A 16597-nucleotide genomic window follows, 5' to 3' on the forward strand; every position below is an offset into this window, starting at 1 on the left:
GCCCCAAGGTTATACACAGTCCAAGGGTTTACACCATCTTCCAATCTGAATCGTAACACAAGCAGGAGAAACCTGAAATCCAAGCTTAAACATGTTTTTTTTTTTTTTTTAGAACTCAGCAACCATCTACCAAAGTAGCTATCACCTCCAGCATTAACTGCACAGTCATAATTACTGATAAATGTGCACAGTTGAAATTGGCAATGCTTCCTATGACACACAAACACATGGCAGAAACTAAAAGGCTGAGCTGTATCACGGCATGTTCTGATTAAAGTGCCTGAATTGTCCTGACATGCATGCAATTTACCATCTAATACAGTTAAGTAGAGAGAATGAACTGCTACAGAGAAGCAAATAAAATGCTGACTCACATTGCCTCCAGGTGGAGCTGAGAGACAACAGATCTGGGATTAGACCCAATGCTCAGCCTGAATCCACCATTCATAAACTCAGAAATCCCCCTAAACCACTTTAAACTCTATTATTTTTCTTTCTCTCACGTACAACAACAAAAAAACAAAAACAAAAGTTCTTATTAATATTTTCCACTCTTCCAATGTATCTATCCTCTGAGTGCTGCAATGACCTTTCCAAGAAGATCAATAAAGGTTTGTTGATGTTATTTAACCACATAAACTGTCGAGGAAGAACTGCGGTGTTAACTATAACCAGATTATGTACACTATCAACGTGAATTATTCGGTCAAATCGCTCAATTAGAAAAAAAAAATCTCTCAATAAGGTAGCGCGGTTAGTGAGCCATTAGCGCTGCCAAACAGATGACCATTAAAACCACATTTCCCACAAGGCCTTGCGGTGACAACACGGAAACTAGTCAGGTAAACGTCCTCTCCGAAATTGAAAGCGTTTTGCCTGTAAACGTAAACTTGCTAGTGTATATCGTAAAGTGTTTAATCCTTTATTTGTGTGGCATTGCAGGTACACATGAGGTACACAACGATACGCTGTTAATTCTTTAAATTTCGGCCTAAATGTGCGTGCTAGTGTCGACATGTAACTTAGGTCATTAGAGAAACAAGCAAAGAAAAAGCTTTGTTTAAAATCCACGCACCTGACATGACAGGAAAATTAGATCTTTTTAAAATGTCTTTTATTCGGGATTTTTAAAACCAGTTTGCAATGTTGTAAATTGTGGTAATTAGCTTTACAAATGTGAAGCTAATATTCTCCAAAGACAGGAAGACTTTATTGCAGTGTGAATATAGTGGCCTTAATAGTAAGCTGTGTGTGACTGTAACATCTAATACCATTACTTTACACTCATATTGATGAATATATCTGATCCCTTTCTCCTTCATCAGGCAGCAGATGCATCAGGGAGGACCCTCATCCCCCAGCTGCTCCTCCACCTGTGACTGCTTCCCCCTCAGACACCTCAACACAGCTGCATGTGGAAGTGAGACTCTGCTTAAACCACAGAAACACGAAGTAAGCACACGCAATGCTGTGGGGGTCTGTCAATCTTTAGCCGGGTGAGATCATAAGACAGAGAAAAAAAAAACACATCACGCGGAGCTCAGTTTATTTCTGAAGTCCAGGAAGTGTGTTAGTTGTCTCAGGAGCTGTGGACAAGGTAAGTCATGTCGCTCTGGTTCACGTTTCTGATGGTTTGTAGTTATACACCTTATTGCTTTCATGGGATAATGAAATACACAAAGGGCTCAAAGCAAATTTTGTTTTATTGTTTTATTTTCATTGTAAATTTGTTAAAAATTAATTGTCTGCTGCTTAAGATATTAGAATTTATATAAAATGTTCAGTACTGATATATTTAATATGTAAGAGATAGATGGCGACATGCTTTCCAGGAAGCGATCAAGTCTGCAGGTGCTCTGCTTCTGTAACCATGACAACGCCCTGCTTCCCTTTCATAACTGATTTAGTTCTTTTATTTGTTTTGTTATAGCTCACATATCCGTCCAGAATGGGATCCGTCCTGATCTTCTATCTTTGCTACCTGCTGTGCCTCGGCCTGGGCCTTGCCTGTGTGGTGTGTGTATGTGTGTGGAACAGCCACTGGCGTGGTGGCTTCGCCTGGGATGGCTCGGGGCTTCAGTTCAACTGGCACCCCGTCCTGATGGTAACTGGTCTAGTGGTGCTGTACGGCAACGGTTGGTGACTTCTTACATTCAGATCCTGTAGTGTCTGTAGTTCCTGCTTTTCACTTCTGTTCCTCCTGACAGCAGGGTGCAGGAACGTAATTACACAGTTCAGGCTTCATGGAACCAGTGTATAATTTGATGCATCATTTCAGCAAACCGAGTGTAAGGTGTTGTCTGTAGCCAAACACCTCAAAAGGTCGCTAAATCTCAGAGGATGCTGTAAAACATAAATCTGTCAATTAAAGCATGAATCATTTTGTATGAAACAGTTTCCAACTAGATTTCTGGAGGTAGAAGTGAACCGTGTGAAGGAAAGGGGGTTTTCTGAGTCCCCATGTGCATAATTTCGATCATAGTCTTCTGGTATTTTCTCATGTTGTGGTGTATCGGTGCTAAAAGGTCATGACTATCTAACAGTGATTTCTGTTCAAGGTTTCTACACATATTTTCCCAGACTAGCTGAGTGTTTTCACTAATGTATTCCCTGTAGAAGCTGACAGAGGGAAGTTTTGAATTATGTTAAATTGGAATTCTTTCTTCATTTAACTTATTGTTGATTATTCCACCTAGTTTATTACAGCTAAGACTAAGCATTTGGCAAATGCTCCTTTTATACCAAACCCTGGCACCCTCACCTGTCACCAGTTAACCTGCTGATTGGAGACTGGTTCAGACTATTTTTATATATTTTTTAAACTTTTCTATCAGCCGTGCCCCCTCTCCTTTATCTATGAGTGTGTTGCTGACCGGTTTGTTTATATTGTTCAAAATTATATATAAAGAAAGTGGTTGATGGTTTGTTTCTGATAAACAAGGGTTTAAATAAATTACAGATATTTATTTTCAATATCATCACACCAGTGTCAAGTCAGATGTTTATCACCTAATTTTATGTTTTGTCTTCTTTATTTATCATACCTATGTTCAGAGACAGTAGTTGGGGAGTCATGTAATTGGGAGGGGTTTTGGTGGGGAAGGGGGTAACTGTGTCTTTGTGTGTGTATGGGTGTGTGGAAGACTATGAGTCTGGGTTTTTTGTTTTTATTGTTTTTAAATGTCTTGCAATCAACTTTTTGTGAATGACTGTTTACTTTTAATCTTTATGACTTGGTTTTTAATCTTGAAAAGTGCTCTGAGTTCCCTGTAGCATGAAAAGTGCTTAAGAAATAAAGTTTGATTTGATTGGATTTGACTGGATTTTAGAAAACCCCCTGAGAAGTGGTTTGTGGTACACATAGTTGGATGTTGTATTGTGAACATGACTATTGTTCACTGCTCTATTAGAAACCTCACACTTCTGCTTTGGAGACTCTGCAAGTTAAATTTGCATGATATGATGTAAAACCAGAGTGAAAATATTGCTGTATCTATCCAGCTGTGTTATGCATGCGTCATTATGGCCCTGGCTCAATTTAAAAACACAGTTTTTAAATAACTTAACTGGAAAATATGACCATGTACGACATGGTTGTCAATAAAGCTGCATTTTTAAAAATGCATTGGTATAAAAACCTTTATTCTCCTGGATTTCAGACGTATACAACTGTTGAACATCCTTTTTTTTCATTTCCCTTTCCATTGTGACATTTTGGTCATTTGAATACTTTTATATTTGATCAAATATAAAGTCAGTGAGTTTAATTCGAAGCAGAATTAATCTGAAACATGAGGACTGTGAATACAGGCGTAGGCTGCGTCGCCACTTCCTCTCATTGTAAAAACCAAGAACTGGAGTGTGTGTAGTCAGGGATGATGGTGATGAGAAGTTGAGGTCTTACAAGCTTCACAGCTTTGAATCTGAGCATCTGAAGAAGGACCTTTAGCTATGTGGTGTGTGACTTACCACTGTTCTCACTGCGGAAGTTAAAGTTCTTCAAGGCTCTAACAGGAAGTAAAACCTCCAGCAGAACCAGACTCGGGAATGATCATTGATGAGGATGATACAAACATCCAGTCAGAGTTTCATCTGATGTGAACTTCTCATCATCCGTCAAATGCACAACTGGTCATGTAGCATGTTTTGTGCCTGGTGTCTGTAGGAGCTGTGGTGTACCGCATCCCTCTGACCTGGGGTCAGAATAAACTCCCCTGGAAGCTTCTTCATGCAGCGCTGATGCTCCTCGCCTTGATCCTGTCAATTGTTGGACTCTGTGCTGTCTTTGACAACCACAACAAGAATAATATTCCCAACCTGTACTCCTTACACAGCTGGATTGGAATTACAGCTACAGCCCTTTTTGCCATGCAGGTATGCAACGTTTAAATGGCAAAACTGAACAATTTCATTCTTTTAGTCCATTGTGTGATTTTCTTCCTTGTTACTGGTTTCTTTGTGCAGTGGGTGGTGGGTATGGCTGGCTTCCTCCTGCCCTGCACCCCTATGTCACTACGTAAACTCCTGAAACCCATTCACGTGTGGCTAGGAGGCGGTATACTGCTGCTCAGCATCGCCGCCAGCATCTCCGGCATCAACGAGAAGCTCTTCTTCGTACTGTAAGGGCTCTTTCTCTCTTTGTCTTTATGTGAATTCTTTTGTTCATAATAAAGCTAAATTTTTATGACCAAAATGTGTTGTTTTTTTTTCCTTCTGCAGTAAAGGAAACCAGACATACTCTGGCTTCCCATCGGAGGGTGTGTTTGGAAATACATTAGGGGTTTTGATCGTAGCCTTTGGCTTGGTCGTCCTGAAGATTTTGTCCAACAGCAGATGGCAGAGACCAGATTCCAGACCTGAGGATTTAGCCTATTCAGTAAGAAAATCCCTGCTGTCCATTTGTTGCAAAGGAAATAACTACATATGATTTAAGAAACATCTAATAATCCTTTTTTTAATTTTATTTCACAGCCGTTGCTTCAAGAAGAAAATTAATATGAACTTGTCACTGCGAATCACTTCAAGCATCTTGGATCACAAGTGGCCTATAAAAAACCTTCTGAATGTAAACTCTGCTCTGTGACGTGTGATAATTATCTGTTGATGGTGTAAATATTTATTTGAAATTATATTTAAGCTTGCTTATTTGTTTTCAAATTAAAAAAATGTGTGACGTATTACTCATAGACTGTAGTTTCTGTCCCATGATGCACTGCAGCCCAGACTTCCTGCTGCTACGTTTGTTTTCATGTTTGTTTTAAGCTGTACTGTAATGACTCCATGCAGAAAGGACTGAGCAGACCAAGTTCTGCTCTGTTTTGGCCAAAGAACATAATTTTGTCTGTCTGTCTGCTGTGTTCGGAGCTGTATAATCCAGGTGCCTCAAAGTAAGTCCTGTTCCAACCAGCTGAATTTAACTAGCTCAGCTCTACTGCAGGTAGATGAGCCTGTTACTAAAAAAAACCCATTCTAAATGCATCGGTAGATCCAAAAACTTGGCAGGACTACTTTATTTTTACTTCTACTTTCTACACCTCTAGCTGTGTTTTGGGTCATCGTCCTGTTGCATAACCAAACTTCAGCCAAGCTTTATTCATCCGACAGCGTTCTTGGTCCACTCCGTGTTCAAGGTGTCAGGTTCTGTTGGTCTAGAACAGTGTTTTTCAACCACTGTGCCGTGGCAAACTATTGTGCTATTAGAGATTATCAGGTGTGCCCTGAGAAATTCCCAGTTTCCCCTAGTTGGTTTAAAAAGCAGCTATGTGTTCATCCAAACAGGCCCCAGTGAAAGATAATAAAATTCCATCTTGTTTTTATCTGATTTCTATTCAAGGGGCTTTGACGAGATGGACTTTATATTAATAATATGGACTTGCCGAATTTGTCAAAAAATAAATATATATTTGGTTTGTGGTGTGATTTTTCAGTGAGAAAAAGTGTGCCTTGGCTCAAAAAAGGTTGAGAAACACTGGTCTAGAAAAAAGCCCAAAGCATCAGCCCTTGTCCACCATGCTTGATGGTTTGTTTGAGGTGTTTTTGCTCAGATGCTGTGCTTCGTTTTTCCCAAAAGCTTTTGTTCACCAAATTTTATTGCAAATGTAGAAAACGACGATGAAACAACAACCGCAGATAATGATTTTTGCTATGCTAAATGTACTGACTTTCCAATAAGGTAATAAAGTTTATGACCCTGTAACGCATTTAGTCAATAATGTAATAAGTAATTACATTATTGGCAGGAGTTATTTTAGACTTTATTGTCCCTGAGGGTAATTTTTTTTTCCCTCTGTCAGAGATCCTGGACTCCCATCTCCAAGTAAACAATACTGCACAGACAACAAACAATCCATGGCATCCTTGGCAGAGTCTGCTGTTTAGGGCAGTTATGACTGTCAGGGTAAGGCTTCCCCCAGAATGAGCCTTCCTGCAGCACGGTGTTGCATGTCAATGCCCTGAGGGCAATGGGGGCAGTTATTCATGGATGTGTAGAGACCTGTGCTGTTGACATTGCATGTGTAGTGGCCTTATTGTTGGATGTGGTCAAGACTGATGCTCAGTGATGGTTATGTGTGGAAGTTTAGGCAGGTAAGTGACAGAGAGCATATTGAGCAGGACAATAGGATGCATTAGTTGATACTTTGATACAGTCCGATGTCATTCAGAGTATAAAAGGTTTTTTTGTTGTGGGCAGTGGTGTAGTGGTCCCTCAAGAAATGGGTATAGTCCATCCACCATATATGAAAGATGGACGGAGCCTCCGGCGGTTGAAAGTGAAGCCCATGCGGAAGTGCATGAAATTGCACTTAAAATTGCTAGGGGCTGGCTGCAAAAGAGAGCAAATCCCCATAGACTCCCATGTTAAAAAGGCCAACTTCACAGCGAAAATAAACATGTTTATAGCCTAGTTCAAAAATCCATTTTCTGTTAATAGGTCAGGTTTACCTTCATGAAAACTGTGGGGGGAGTGAATTTTTTTCTAACTCGCTCGTTTAAAAGTAATTTAATGTCAAAGTTCTGCATATTTAGGGGCGTGCCCTTTTGATTGACAGGCACCCAATCTCCCGCTTCAAGTCAGAAGAACATAGAACAACTGCAGTTTTTAGTCAGTTAACAACATGACTTAGCTCTAACCCGCTTACCTCCATTATCTGGTTAGCTCCTGTTATCTCCGCGTTAGCTAGTATAGTTCTTAGCTACATGTCAATCATCCACATGCAGCCCCCCCTCTCAGCTCCACCTCTTTGCCCATATATGTATTTTCCGGGCGAGACGATGCGCATGCTCTTGCCAAGATGGCGATGGTAGGAACTGCCCACCGAGCTTCAGTTCAGCTCTTCAGAAACCTATGGGTGACGTCACGGAGGCTATGTCCATCTTTTTATATACAGTCTATGGTATAGTCTCAATTTTTTGCCCTTACAAAAAAGAATGGCATTGGGCGTCTGGCTAGACATATAAACATCTTTATTATGTTCAGGTAAAAATTAATGGAGCTGCTGGCTAACTGCACCATTGTGGATTTTGTATCATTAGCTGAGTTGCTGGTAGACATACATTTAAGGGAATGTTTGAAATTGTAAAAGCAGCATCACAGATGCTTTAGAAGTGGGTATACTCAATTCTGACTGAAAAAGAAGTGGTTATACTCCGTATACCCACATATACCCTGGACTACACCACTGGTTGTGGGGGATAAAGAGGTGCTGTGGGGTGGAAGGGAGGAAGATTACATTTACAAAGTATTTTTTTTTATGCTAAACCAGTAATGTAATGACTGCATAATGTTACTGCATAATTGGTTAAAAGACTTTATTACATAATAGACAAGTCAAGCCATTTGTTTCATTACATTTCAAATGGTCAAAATGATTCGGTTATCGGCAGGTACTACATTATCAGTGGGTATAGGAGCAAAAAAGGTGTACTTCCTCTTAGATGCATTACTTTTGCATTATCTACCGAGATGCTTTTACTAATCAATGACAGGCTTTAATGTGTTAGTATCAATTAAATGTACTAACTTCACTTCTTTTTAAAAAAACAAAACAAAAAAAACTTTATTTACTCAGCTTAAGCTTGCCTTGTTGATTCCATCTTTTTTCCGTTTTACAGAATGACGCAATATTTTCCACCCATTGCATTAAATTATAAATATCTATACATATCTGTACGCAACTATACGTACAGCATATAAATATCAATGTGTACATAGTTTGCTTAATGGCTACAAACATACATGCATAGAAAAAATTAAGAAAAACGTGAAAATTTTATATGTATACCTACATTTACTCATACATATATTCACACATACACACACATACATATATATATATATATATATATATATATATATATATATATATATATATATATATATATATATATATATATATATATATACAAGCTGTCAGAAATGTCTCAGACTTCTGCTTGTATATAAAGATAATTTTCTGACATAAATCTATCACGGAGAAGATGTTAACTTGTTGATATGACCACATCATTCTGCCTCGGCGAGTTTTGAATGACTGATGCATAGGCAGAAGATGATCCTCTGGGTTTCTTCCTCATCTTCCCCAGATCGTTAAAAGGTATTTCCATCCAAAGGATAAATTCCAAAGCAAAATGTCATTTACTGGATGTCTCTCATTAAGATGCATGACTGAAACATTGATTTTAAACAAATCTGTGTGCAGGAGTTGACCTTTCTTAATTAAATCTCTGCCATCAGAAACTGGCCAGTACTTGCAGCAGACCAGTAAAAACTCCTCCCTTGCTGTGCTGCATTCCTAACAGCTGCAGCAAAATGTTTTCCCTTTTGTCTTTACAGTGCTTCTTCTGATTTATTGAGTGCTCTTTGATGATTAAATCATCTGAGGCCCACATGAAAGAGTCTGTCAGTACGCCTCTCATCAGATTTGGGACCATCTGCTTGAAGGACTTTGGGGGAAACTATGGAAACAGCTTTTATCTCCTTAAAACTATGATCAAAGCAAATAATATCAGAGTAAACTCTCATGTCTTATCATCTTGTCATATAAGTAGAAACTGGTTGTGTGTTTGATGTTTTTTTGTATTCTTGCCTGATTTATTTATTTATTTATTATCATATGAGTAATATTTGCTAAAAAAAAAAAAAAAAAAAAGGCAGAGGAAATCACATATATATCATGTGGTTTCTTAAAAAAGAGGAATCAATTTATTTTACAAAACACTTATACAATCAATCAATCTTGTCTAAAATGATTAATTTCTGATCAGTGATGCAGTAAATTAAAACAAGAATAAAACTAGTTGGGCAGCTGGTGATGGTGATTCATACCAAGTATATCCATCCCAAAACCAGTGACTGATCTGACCCTAACTGAGCAACAGGCGATGGCAAAATTAGGACGCAACTACTGGTTCTGAATGGTGGCAGTGACAGGTGTGTGTGTGTTTGCCATATGTTCAGTGTGACTAATACCTGAGAGAACTGAGGTTTCACCTCTGGGCTCTGTGACAAACTGTCCTGTGCAGGAACAAAAGAGATGGTACCATGGATTATTATCAGTCACGACTTGATGCGGTTTTAACTTTAATGAAAGCTCACGAGGAATTATGCAAAGACAAAACCATTCTGCGGCAGAGCAAACCATTCTGTATCTCAACCATTACTAAAATAAATCAGTGCTGTGATGGGAAGTTATTTTACACTTTCCCCATGCTGTAAAAATCAAAACCAATAGAAAATACTATACCCTGACAAAACTATGGAGCAGGGTCCCTGGTTGATGTTGTGGAGAAGAATCCAGAAAGAGAACGCCATTCAACCCTTGAGCAGACTTTGTTGTTCCCTGCCTTTTGTGGTGGAAAATACTCTGGTCTTGAGAAGTTGTAATACATCTAAGAGTCAACTGTCTTCTTACAATGAACATTTTATTATAAACTAATACAAGCACACGCTGGAGCTTGGAGAGAGAACTCTCTCTGCAGATGCTGAAGTAACACCCGATTATAAACCATGCTTAACTCCTCCTAGTTGCTGGGCAGACCACAGAAAACAATCATTCTCTCCTCCGAAGCTAAACTGAGCTCACTAAGCATCAATCACTCACTATATTACTTTATTACCTTTAACCTTTAGACAACTGGTCAACCAAGCAGCTGACAAAAACAGATGCCCTGCAGGAAACTCTTCCTGTCTCAGACTTTGTCTGCACATTCCAGACAAGGATCATATAACTTAAAGAAAGCTTTGTGCATAGACACAAAACACAGCAGGATCACAGCAAATCAATGCATATATGTCTAATACTTAATTCAAACCAAAACCCATAATAATTTCTCCAACACTCTCCCTCCTCTTGGTCCTACAGGACCAACAATAAGAAGAGAAATTGTTATCAGAACGCAAAAATACATACAGAAGACAACATTCTCAAAACATCAGGAGCCTCATGCCTATAAGGTTTTAAAAGAATCTTTCAGAAATTACAATAGTGAGGAGCCATTCACTTCAGCTTCAAAATCTGAGTCTAACAATAAATGTAAGAAAAGTGGAAACAAATCATTCCTCTTAGGGGGTGACAGAGGTGTAGTGAAGACACTGTCGGCGTTCTGGTGGGACTTGGCATATCACAGTTGCAGTGGGGCGCTTCTTTCACCTCTCACTGATCTTGCTTGAGAGCGAAGGCTGGTCTTCAGGCGTGAGAGTAGACTATCTCACTTACCCACGCAACCACAGGGATTATTCTGCCCTTTGTTGGGTGGTGCGTTATTCTTCTGTAATTTCAGACTGAAGAGCTTCAGGAGGTTCAAGCAATCTGTAGTGCCAAGCAGCTCACTCTGCGACCTTTACCGCTGTCTGGGTCGTCAGGAAAACCTGAAATGGCCTAAACCATCGATGTTGGTTCCAGCGCTGATGATTAAAGCTTCTTATCAGGACAAAATCTCCAGGCTGAAGTGAATAGAGCTGCGTAGATGCTGATCCATGAAGGCTAGCTTTCACCTGTGTGCAAATGCCTGAAAAGGGTTCTTATGAGGTTAGGACAATATGTTAAAACATTACTTTCACACAGAGCTGTGTCTGAACAGGCAGTCTTGGAAGGAACCATGCCCACTTGGGTGAGGGTCCTGCAAAAAGAATCACAAAAAGGCCCATGTTTCCATGTTACGCATGCGCATGTACATCAGAACCAGAAAAAGTACTTTTGGTCCAAGGAAGACCTGAAAAGAGAGCCAGAAGGAAATTTCCCCATCTGCAACCTGTGGGAGGAAAACATTCAGGAAAATGGCATCCAGAAAGTCATTCATAAGAGAGCGCCAAAACATGGACTTGTTTTCAGCTAAAGAGTAAGCTCAAGTAACGAGAACTGAGACGGGAGAGCTGCAGCCTCCACCGTCACAGCAGTGTCACAGTCAGAGCAAACAGCATCAAAAGGAAAATCAAGTCAGGGTCAACTAGAGGTCGGTCAGGGGCCAGGCCTGGGGGGTGCAGAGGATAGTCAGTTTCAGCTAAACAGTCAAAGAGTAAATCATGAACAATACAAAGCAACAGTTAGGGCCACTCAGTTATCTGGTATGTAATCATTCAAAGTAACCAAATTCATTTAATTACTTATTGCAAAGTTCCTATCAGGTAGTCTCATCTTAACCAACAACCAGAAAAATCCTCTAGCACTGCATAGCAGGACATGTGTTAAACTGGACTCCCAGCAGTCTGACCAACACTTATCCATGCTGGAATTTCCTTTCTGATTTACTGCTCGTGTTGTTTATGTCATGTCTGCTAAATGACAGAAGCAGAACCACACTGAAGAATCTCTGCATATATTAAATAAAGCTCATTCAGAACTGTTGATTTAATCAGTAATGTAGTCTAGTTTAGTCTCATGGTCTACTCTGATTTGTCTCTCCCAGACTCCAACAGACCCATTCAGAAGCAACACACACAAAACTGAGATCATGATAAGACTGGCTTTCTATTCCAAATATATTGTAAACATAAGGATAAGCATAAAGCAACAAGATGTAAACCCATCTTTAACAGCTGGACTTCAGGTACTGAACAGCCAGAGACCTTCAGGTCATAATAAAGCTGTTTGTTTTCTATCTACATTTGAACTAAAGCAGCATTTAGAAACAAACTTCTAATACTGATGGCAAAACTGTTTTCATCTACAACAACACGACGCACGCATGTACATGCACACACTCACAGCAGCACTTCTTCCTTAATGATTTTAATGCAAAGAAAAGGCCAAGGCTAACTGTTTAGCATAGTTAGCTTAACTTTGGAAGTATCAATACTGTTACAAATAACCTGCCTCATATTCATGTTAATTTTGAAGACATACAGGGCTTAAATGACTTGTTTGTTTACTTATTAAGCGTGGTAACTAAGAGACTGGTCTGTTTACTGGCAGCCATCGCAAGAGTTGGTTCTACTCTTTAAACAAAAGTCATCTGATGTGTATTTTAACCGCTGAGCATGTCTGCTTTAATTCAAAATAATGAATTCAGATTAGGGATAAAAAACCAGCTGTCAGCAAATAAAACACGGAGATTGTTGTACCTGTGTTGCATTCACTGAAGTCGGGAAATTACAAAGCTACCTTCTTATTTAATGTCATATAGCGGCTTATTTTTTCTCTTTTGACATCTATTCTGTCTCAAACATTAAAAACTTAGTATTCATCACCTTTTTTTTTTTTTTTTAAATCTATTTATTTTCCTATAAAGCATAGCGTGCCAGAAGTTAACTTGTCTGTATGAACTGTTCAGCTTCCCTGCAGCAGAGCAGAGATGTCTGTGTCATTGTTCAGTTGCAGAAGTCTGCAGGAGTGCAAAATTTTATGCATGCTCATAAATGTGGTATAAAGCTAAGCAGAAACAGTGAGTAAATGTTTGGTTGTAGGGCCTCATTCCTTGGCCTGGTCTTGTGGATAATCATTCAGCTCATATCACTCGATCTGCTCAGGAGTCAGACGCGCCACAGCCACCATGCTCCCCACCAATCAGCATACAATCAGAAATTCATGCCAGGAAGTGCCCGACACATGTTCATCAAAGCTTCCTGGTAGATAAATCAGATTCATATGTGTAATTAATTAAGAGTAACATGTAAAGGATCAGAAAGTAGGCAAAAGTTCAAGGAAGCAGATCCAGGTTTTCCACAGAGAACTGAGTGAACCCAACAGTCTTTCTGACAGAATCAGGGTGCAGCTTATTCCAGAAAACATCATCTGACTCTGTAGTCGGGGTGGGATTTGTGCTGCCTGCCGGCCACATCCGTTAGTCTTTTATTTCCAGAAAATCCCACAACTGAAACACAGTCTGAGGACAAGGAGGATCCATCACCTCCAGAGGTCAAAGGTGAAAATCCAGCTCAAATGTCCACCATAGGAGCCATATCCACACTGTTCACAGTCACAACCAGCAGGGCTCTGCCAGACCCTCTGGTTCTGGGATCTCCGGGCCCCATCAGCAGCGGCCGGGTCCATGCAGCCACATCTGCATATCAGGTTCTGCTCCAGGACTCAGAGCTGACACAGAGGGGGAGTGGAATGATGCTGTAGGTTGTAGGGACCGTTTCTGCTCCAGTCTCCTGACTGACCACATGTGTGACACCCAGAACTCTGCGGTGACCCGGGTCAAGAACTCACTCTCCCCCAGCCCCTCCTCTGAATCCCCTTCAGGCAGGATAGACAATTTTAGGACCCTGTGGACCAAGCTGCATGCTGACAAGGGTTTAGAAGGGAAAGCTGCAATGCGTCCAACACCATACAGCAGACGAGCTTTTGAGACTGAACCATTTGGTCATGTGGTGTATTTTCTTCTCCAGTAAGGGGAAAATAAAGATCATAGCCTCATAATTATAATAGTTTTCTTCTGAATCCTGTGGCAAACATATTATGTGAACCATGTTCTGTGCTGTGAACATCATGTAACTTGAATATTACATTGTAATTGTGTGTGTGAGACTATATTGTCAGTGGATTCATAACTCAGTTCTCTCCTGGGAAAGCTGAACATGATCTTGCTAAGAAGATACACTTGTTCTGAGAACTTCTCTTCTCGCCGTTAGCTCACATTTAGCTAAAGTGAACTTATTGCAAGGGAAATTTACTCTAGCACGTTGGTTCACCATTCCTATTTTAAGGTCAAGAATTTTCTTTTTTTCCTAACATTATGCTTATTTTCAGCATCCTTCAGCTGCATTATTTATTTCCAGTTTATCTAAATTTATTTAGACATGCTAGGCATAAATTAATAATTGCAGTAGTAAAGGAATAAAAATCACCTTATGAATGTCTGAAAGGGAACAGACAGAAACCTAAGTTTATTGCCCACACAATGTACAGTAATTTAACATAGTAAGTTCCTAATACTATAAATCACATCTCTCACATTTCAGATTTTTCATTCTTAATATGTTGTTGCTCTTTAAAATGTTCTCAGGTGATAATAAAGAATGCTTTTCCTTTAGGAAAAGGTTCCACATTCATACAGGGAGTGGCTTTTATGCTCTTATAAAAGCTTTAGGAAGAAAAGCACAAGCAGCCATTTTACACAGGATTTATATGTTTGTTTCTGCCTAACATGCTATGACATCATCCCCTTCAGTGAGCAGAAGGCCTTTAATGAACACACTCTTTTCCTCACTTCCCTCTCTCATACATTTTTTGTTGTTTGTTTGTTTGTTTTTTTCTTACTGCAGTAAATTAGATTTTACACAAACAATTCACTTCAACAGTTGGATGAATGCATGTGAATGGGTCGTGCCCCCACGTTTGTCTACCCCCACACAAGCTTCTAGGCTCTCCTGCGAGAGTCCGGTGTGGCTTCACAAGACGTGGTTTTAATTCTCCACACAATCAGTCCAATCAAGTTTAACACAGGAAATTTTACACAACCACCCCAGTTTCCCCTCACATGAAGACAGAGATTTCAACTTCTTAATGGTGCTGTACATCAACCTCCTACTGCAAAGGAACTAGTTCTGTTTGCAGCGGATGTACACAGAGGGTCAATCCCACACCTTTGTAGAATTATCAGGCAAAATTCTCAATGTCTCCAGAAACCAGCCCACACAGTTTCTTCTCTGTTCCTCCTCACTCAAGATGGCTTTCCTCTCAATTTTCTAACTCAAGGTTGGCCTGGTCTTGCTTCTCGAGCTCACAGGACTTACTGACTAATTTACTGGTATCGGTCTTGTAACTCACAAGATTTACTGGTCTGGTCTTGCTACATCTAGCTCACAGCACTTACGACTTGGTCTTGTTACTCACGATTTTTAACTTAAACTTTAACCTAAACTTAACTTAAACTCACAGGATTTTATTTATGACGTCAACCTGATCTCGTCTTAAGTTATTCTCTTATCCCTTGAGTTATTCTTTCGATGAGGAGGTGAAGAGGAGAATCCCTGTCACAATGAGAATAATGAAGACAATTGACCACAAAACAGAAAAATATTGTGATTATTAATTAAGTTATTATTAATTTGTTGTAAATTTCTAGTAATGTTTGACTCCAGTTTGAGTCTGAAAATTAATGTAAATTTAGAATAACACTTCTCACCATTGCCTTTTCACACTGGTTCAGAAGGAGTCCTGGCGTAGTCAACCACGGGTGGGAGAAAGACGTCCTGTCCTCTGAAATTCTCTAATTGAGGTTCTTAGGATGAATCTGTGGATTCAGGTGGCCAACCCGTCTATCCCCAACCTGGGCGGACTGACGCAGGATCCCGAGACGAGCCCCCAAAAACTGTGGTGGAAAATACTCTGGTCTTGAGAAGTTGTAATACATCTAAGAGTCAACTGTCTTCTTACAATGAACATTTTATTATAAACTAATACAAGCACACGCTGGAGCTTGGAGAGAGAACTCTCTCTGCAGATGCTGAAGTAACACCCGATTATAAACCATGCTTAACTCCTCCTAGTTGCTGGGCAGACCACAGAAAACAATCATTCTCTCCTCCGAAGCTAAACTGAGCTCACTAAGCATCAATCACTCACTATATTACTTTATTACCTTTAACCTTTAGACAACTGGTCAACCAAGCAGCTGACAAAAACAGATGCCCTGCAGGAAACTCTTCCTGTCTCAGACTTTGTCTGCACATTCCAGACAAGGATCATATAACTTAAAGAAAGCTTTGTGCATAGACACAAAACACAGCAGGATCACAGCAAATCAATGCATATATGTCTAATACTTAATTCAAACCAAAACCCATAATAATTTCTCCAACACTTTCACCACACAGACTGAGTGGTACAGCTGTCTGTTACACTGGATGGCAGCAGAGGTCGATCCAGTAGCGCTCCTGTTCTGTTCTCGTTATCAGTGTTAGGTTATACTTGCTTGGACCTAAAACTCAGTGCAACACTATACTAATCTTTTAAAAAGGCAATTGATACCCCATATTTGTTATGTAATGATATTATTTTTTCAAGGTTAATAAAAAAAATATACTGTTTTACATCAGGTTTTCATGACAAAAGAAACTGGAGCTGTAATGAAATATGAGTATATACACAGCTGTTTCTGCTGTAAACTAAAGCATCCGCACCTTGGATAACGTCTCATTCCCACCTCCAGATCG

General features: G+C 39.7%; 1 protein-coding gene across 1 annotated transcript; it reads left to right on the forward strand.

The window, feature by feature from the left end:
- The first annotated feature begins 821 nt into the window (after positions 1 to 821).
- On the forward strand, positions 822 to 5398 carry cyb561a3a (cytochrome b561 family, member A3a). Its single transcript, XM_079250756.1, has 7 exons — positions 822 to 842; positions 1326 to 1452; positions 1931 to 2135; positions 4166 to 4374; positions 4465 to 4619; positions 4720 to 4876; positions 4972 to 5398. Exons 2-7 carry the CDS (start codon positions 1333 to 1335, stop codon positions 4993 to 4995), a joined length of 870 nt encoding a protein of 289 aa, XP_079106882.1. The 5' UTR covers positions 822 to 842; positions 1326 to 1332; the 3' UTR covers positions 4996 to 5398.
- The last annotated feature ends 11199 nt before the right edge of the window (positions 5399 to 16597 follow it).

Source organism: Telmatherina bonti (assembly GCF_933228915.1).
Source record: "Telmatherina bonti genome assembly, chromosome: 13".
NCBI lineage: Eukaryota > Metazoa > Chordata > Actinopteri > Atheriniformes > Telmatherinidae > Telmatherina > Telmatherina bonti.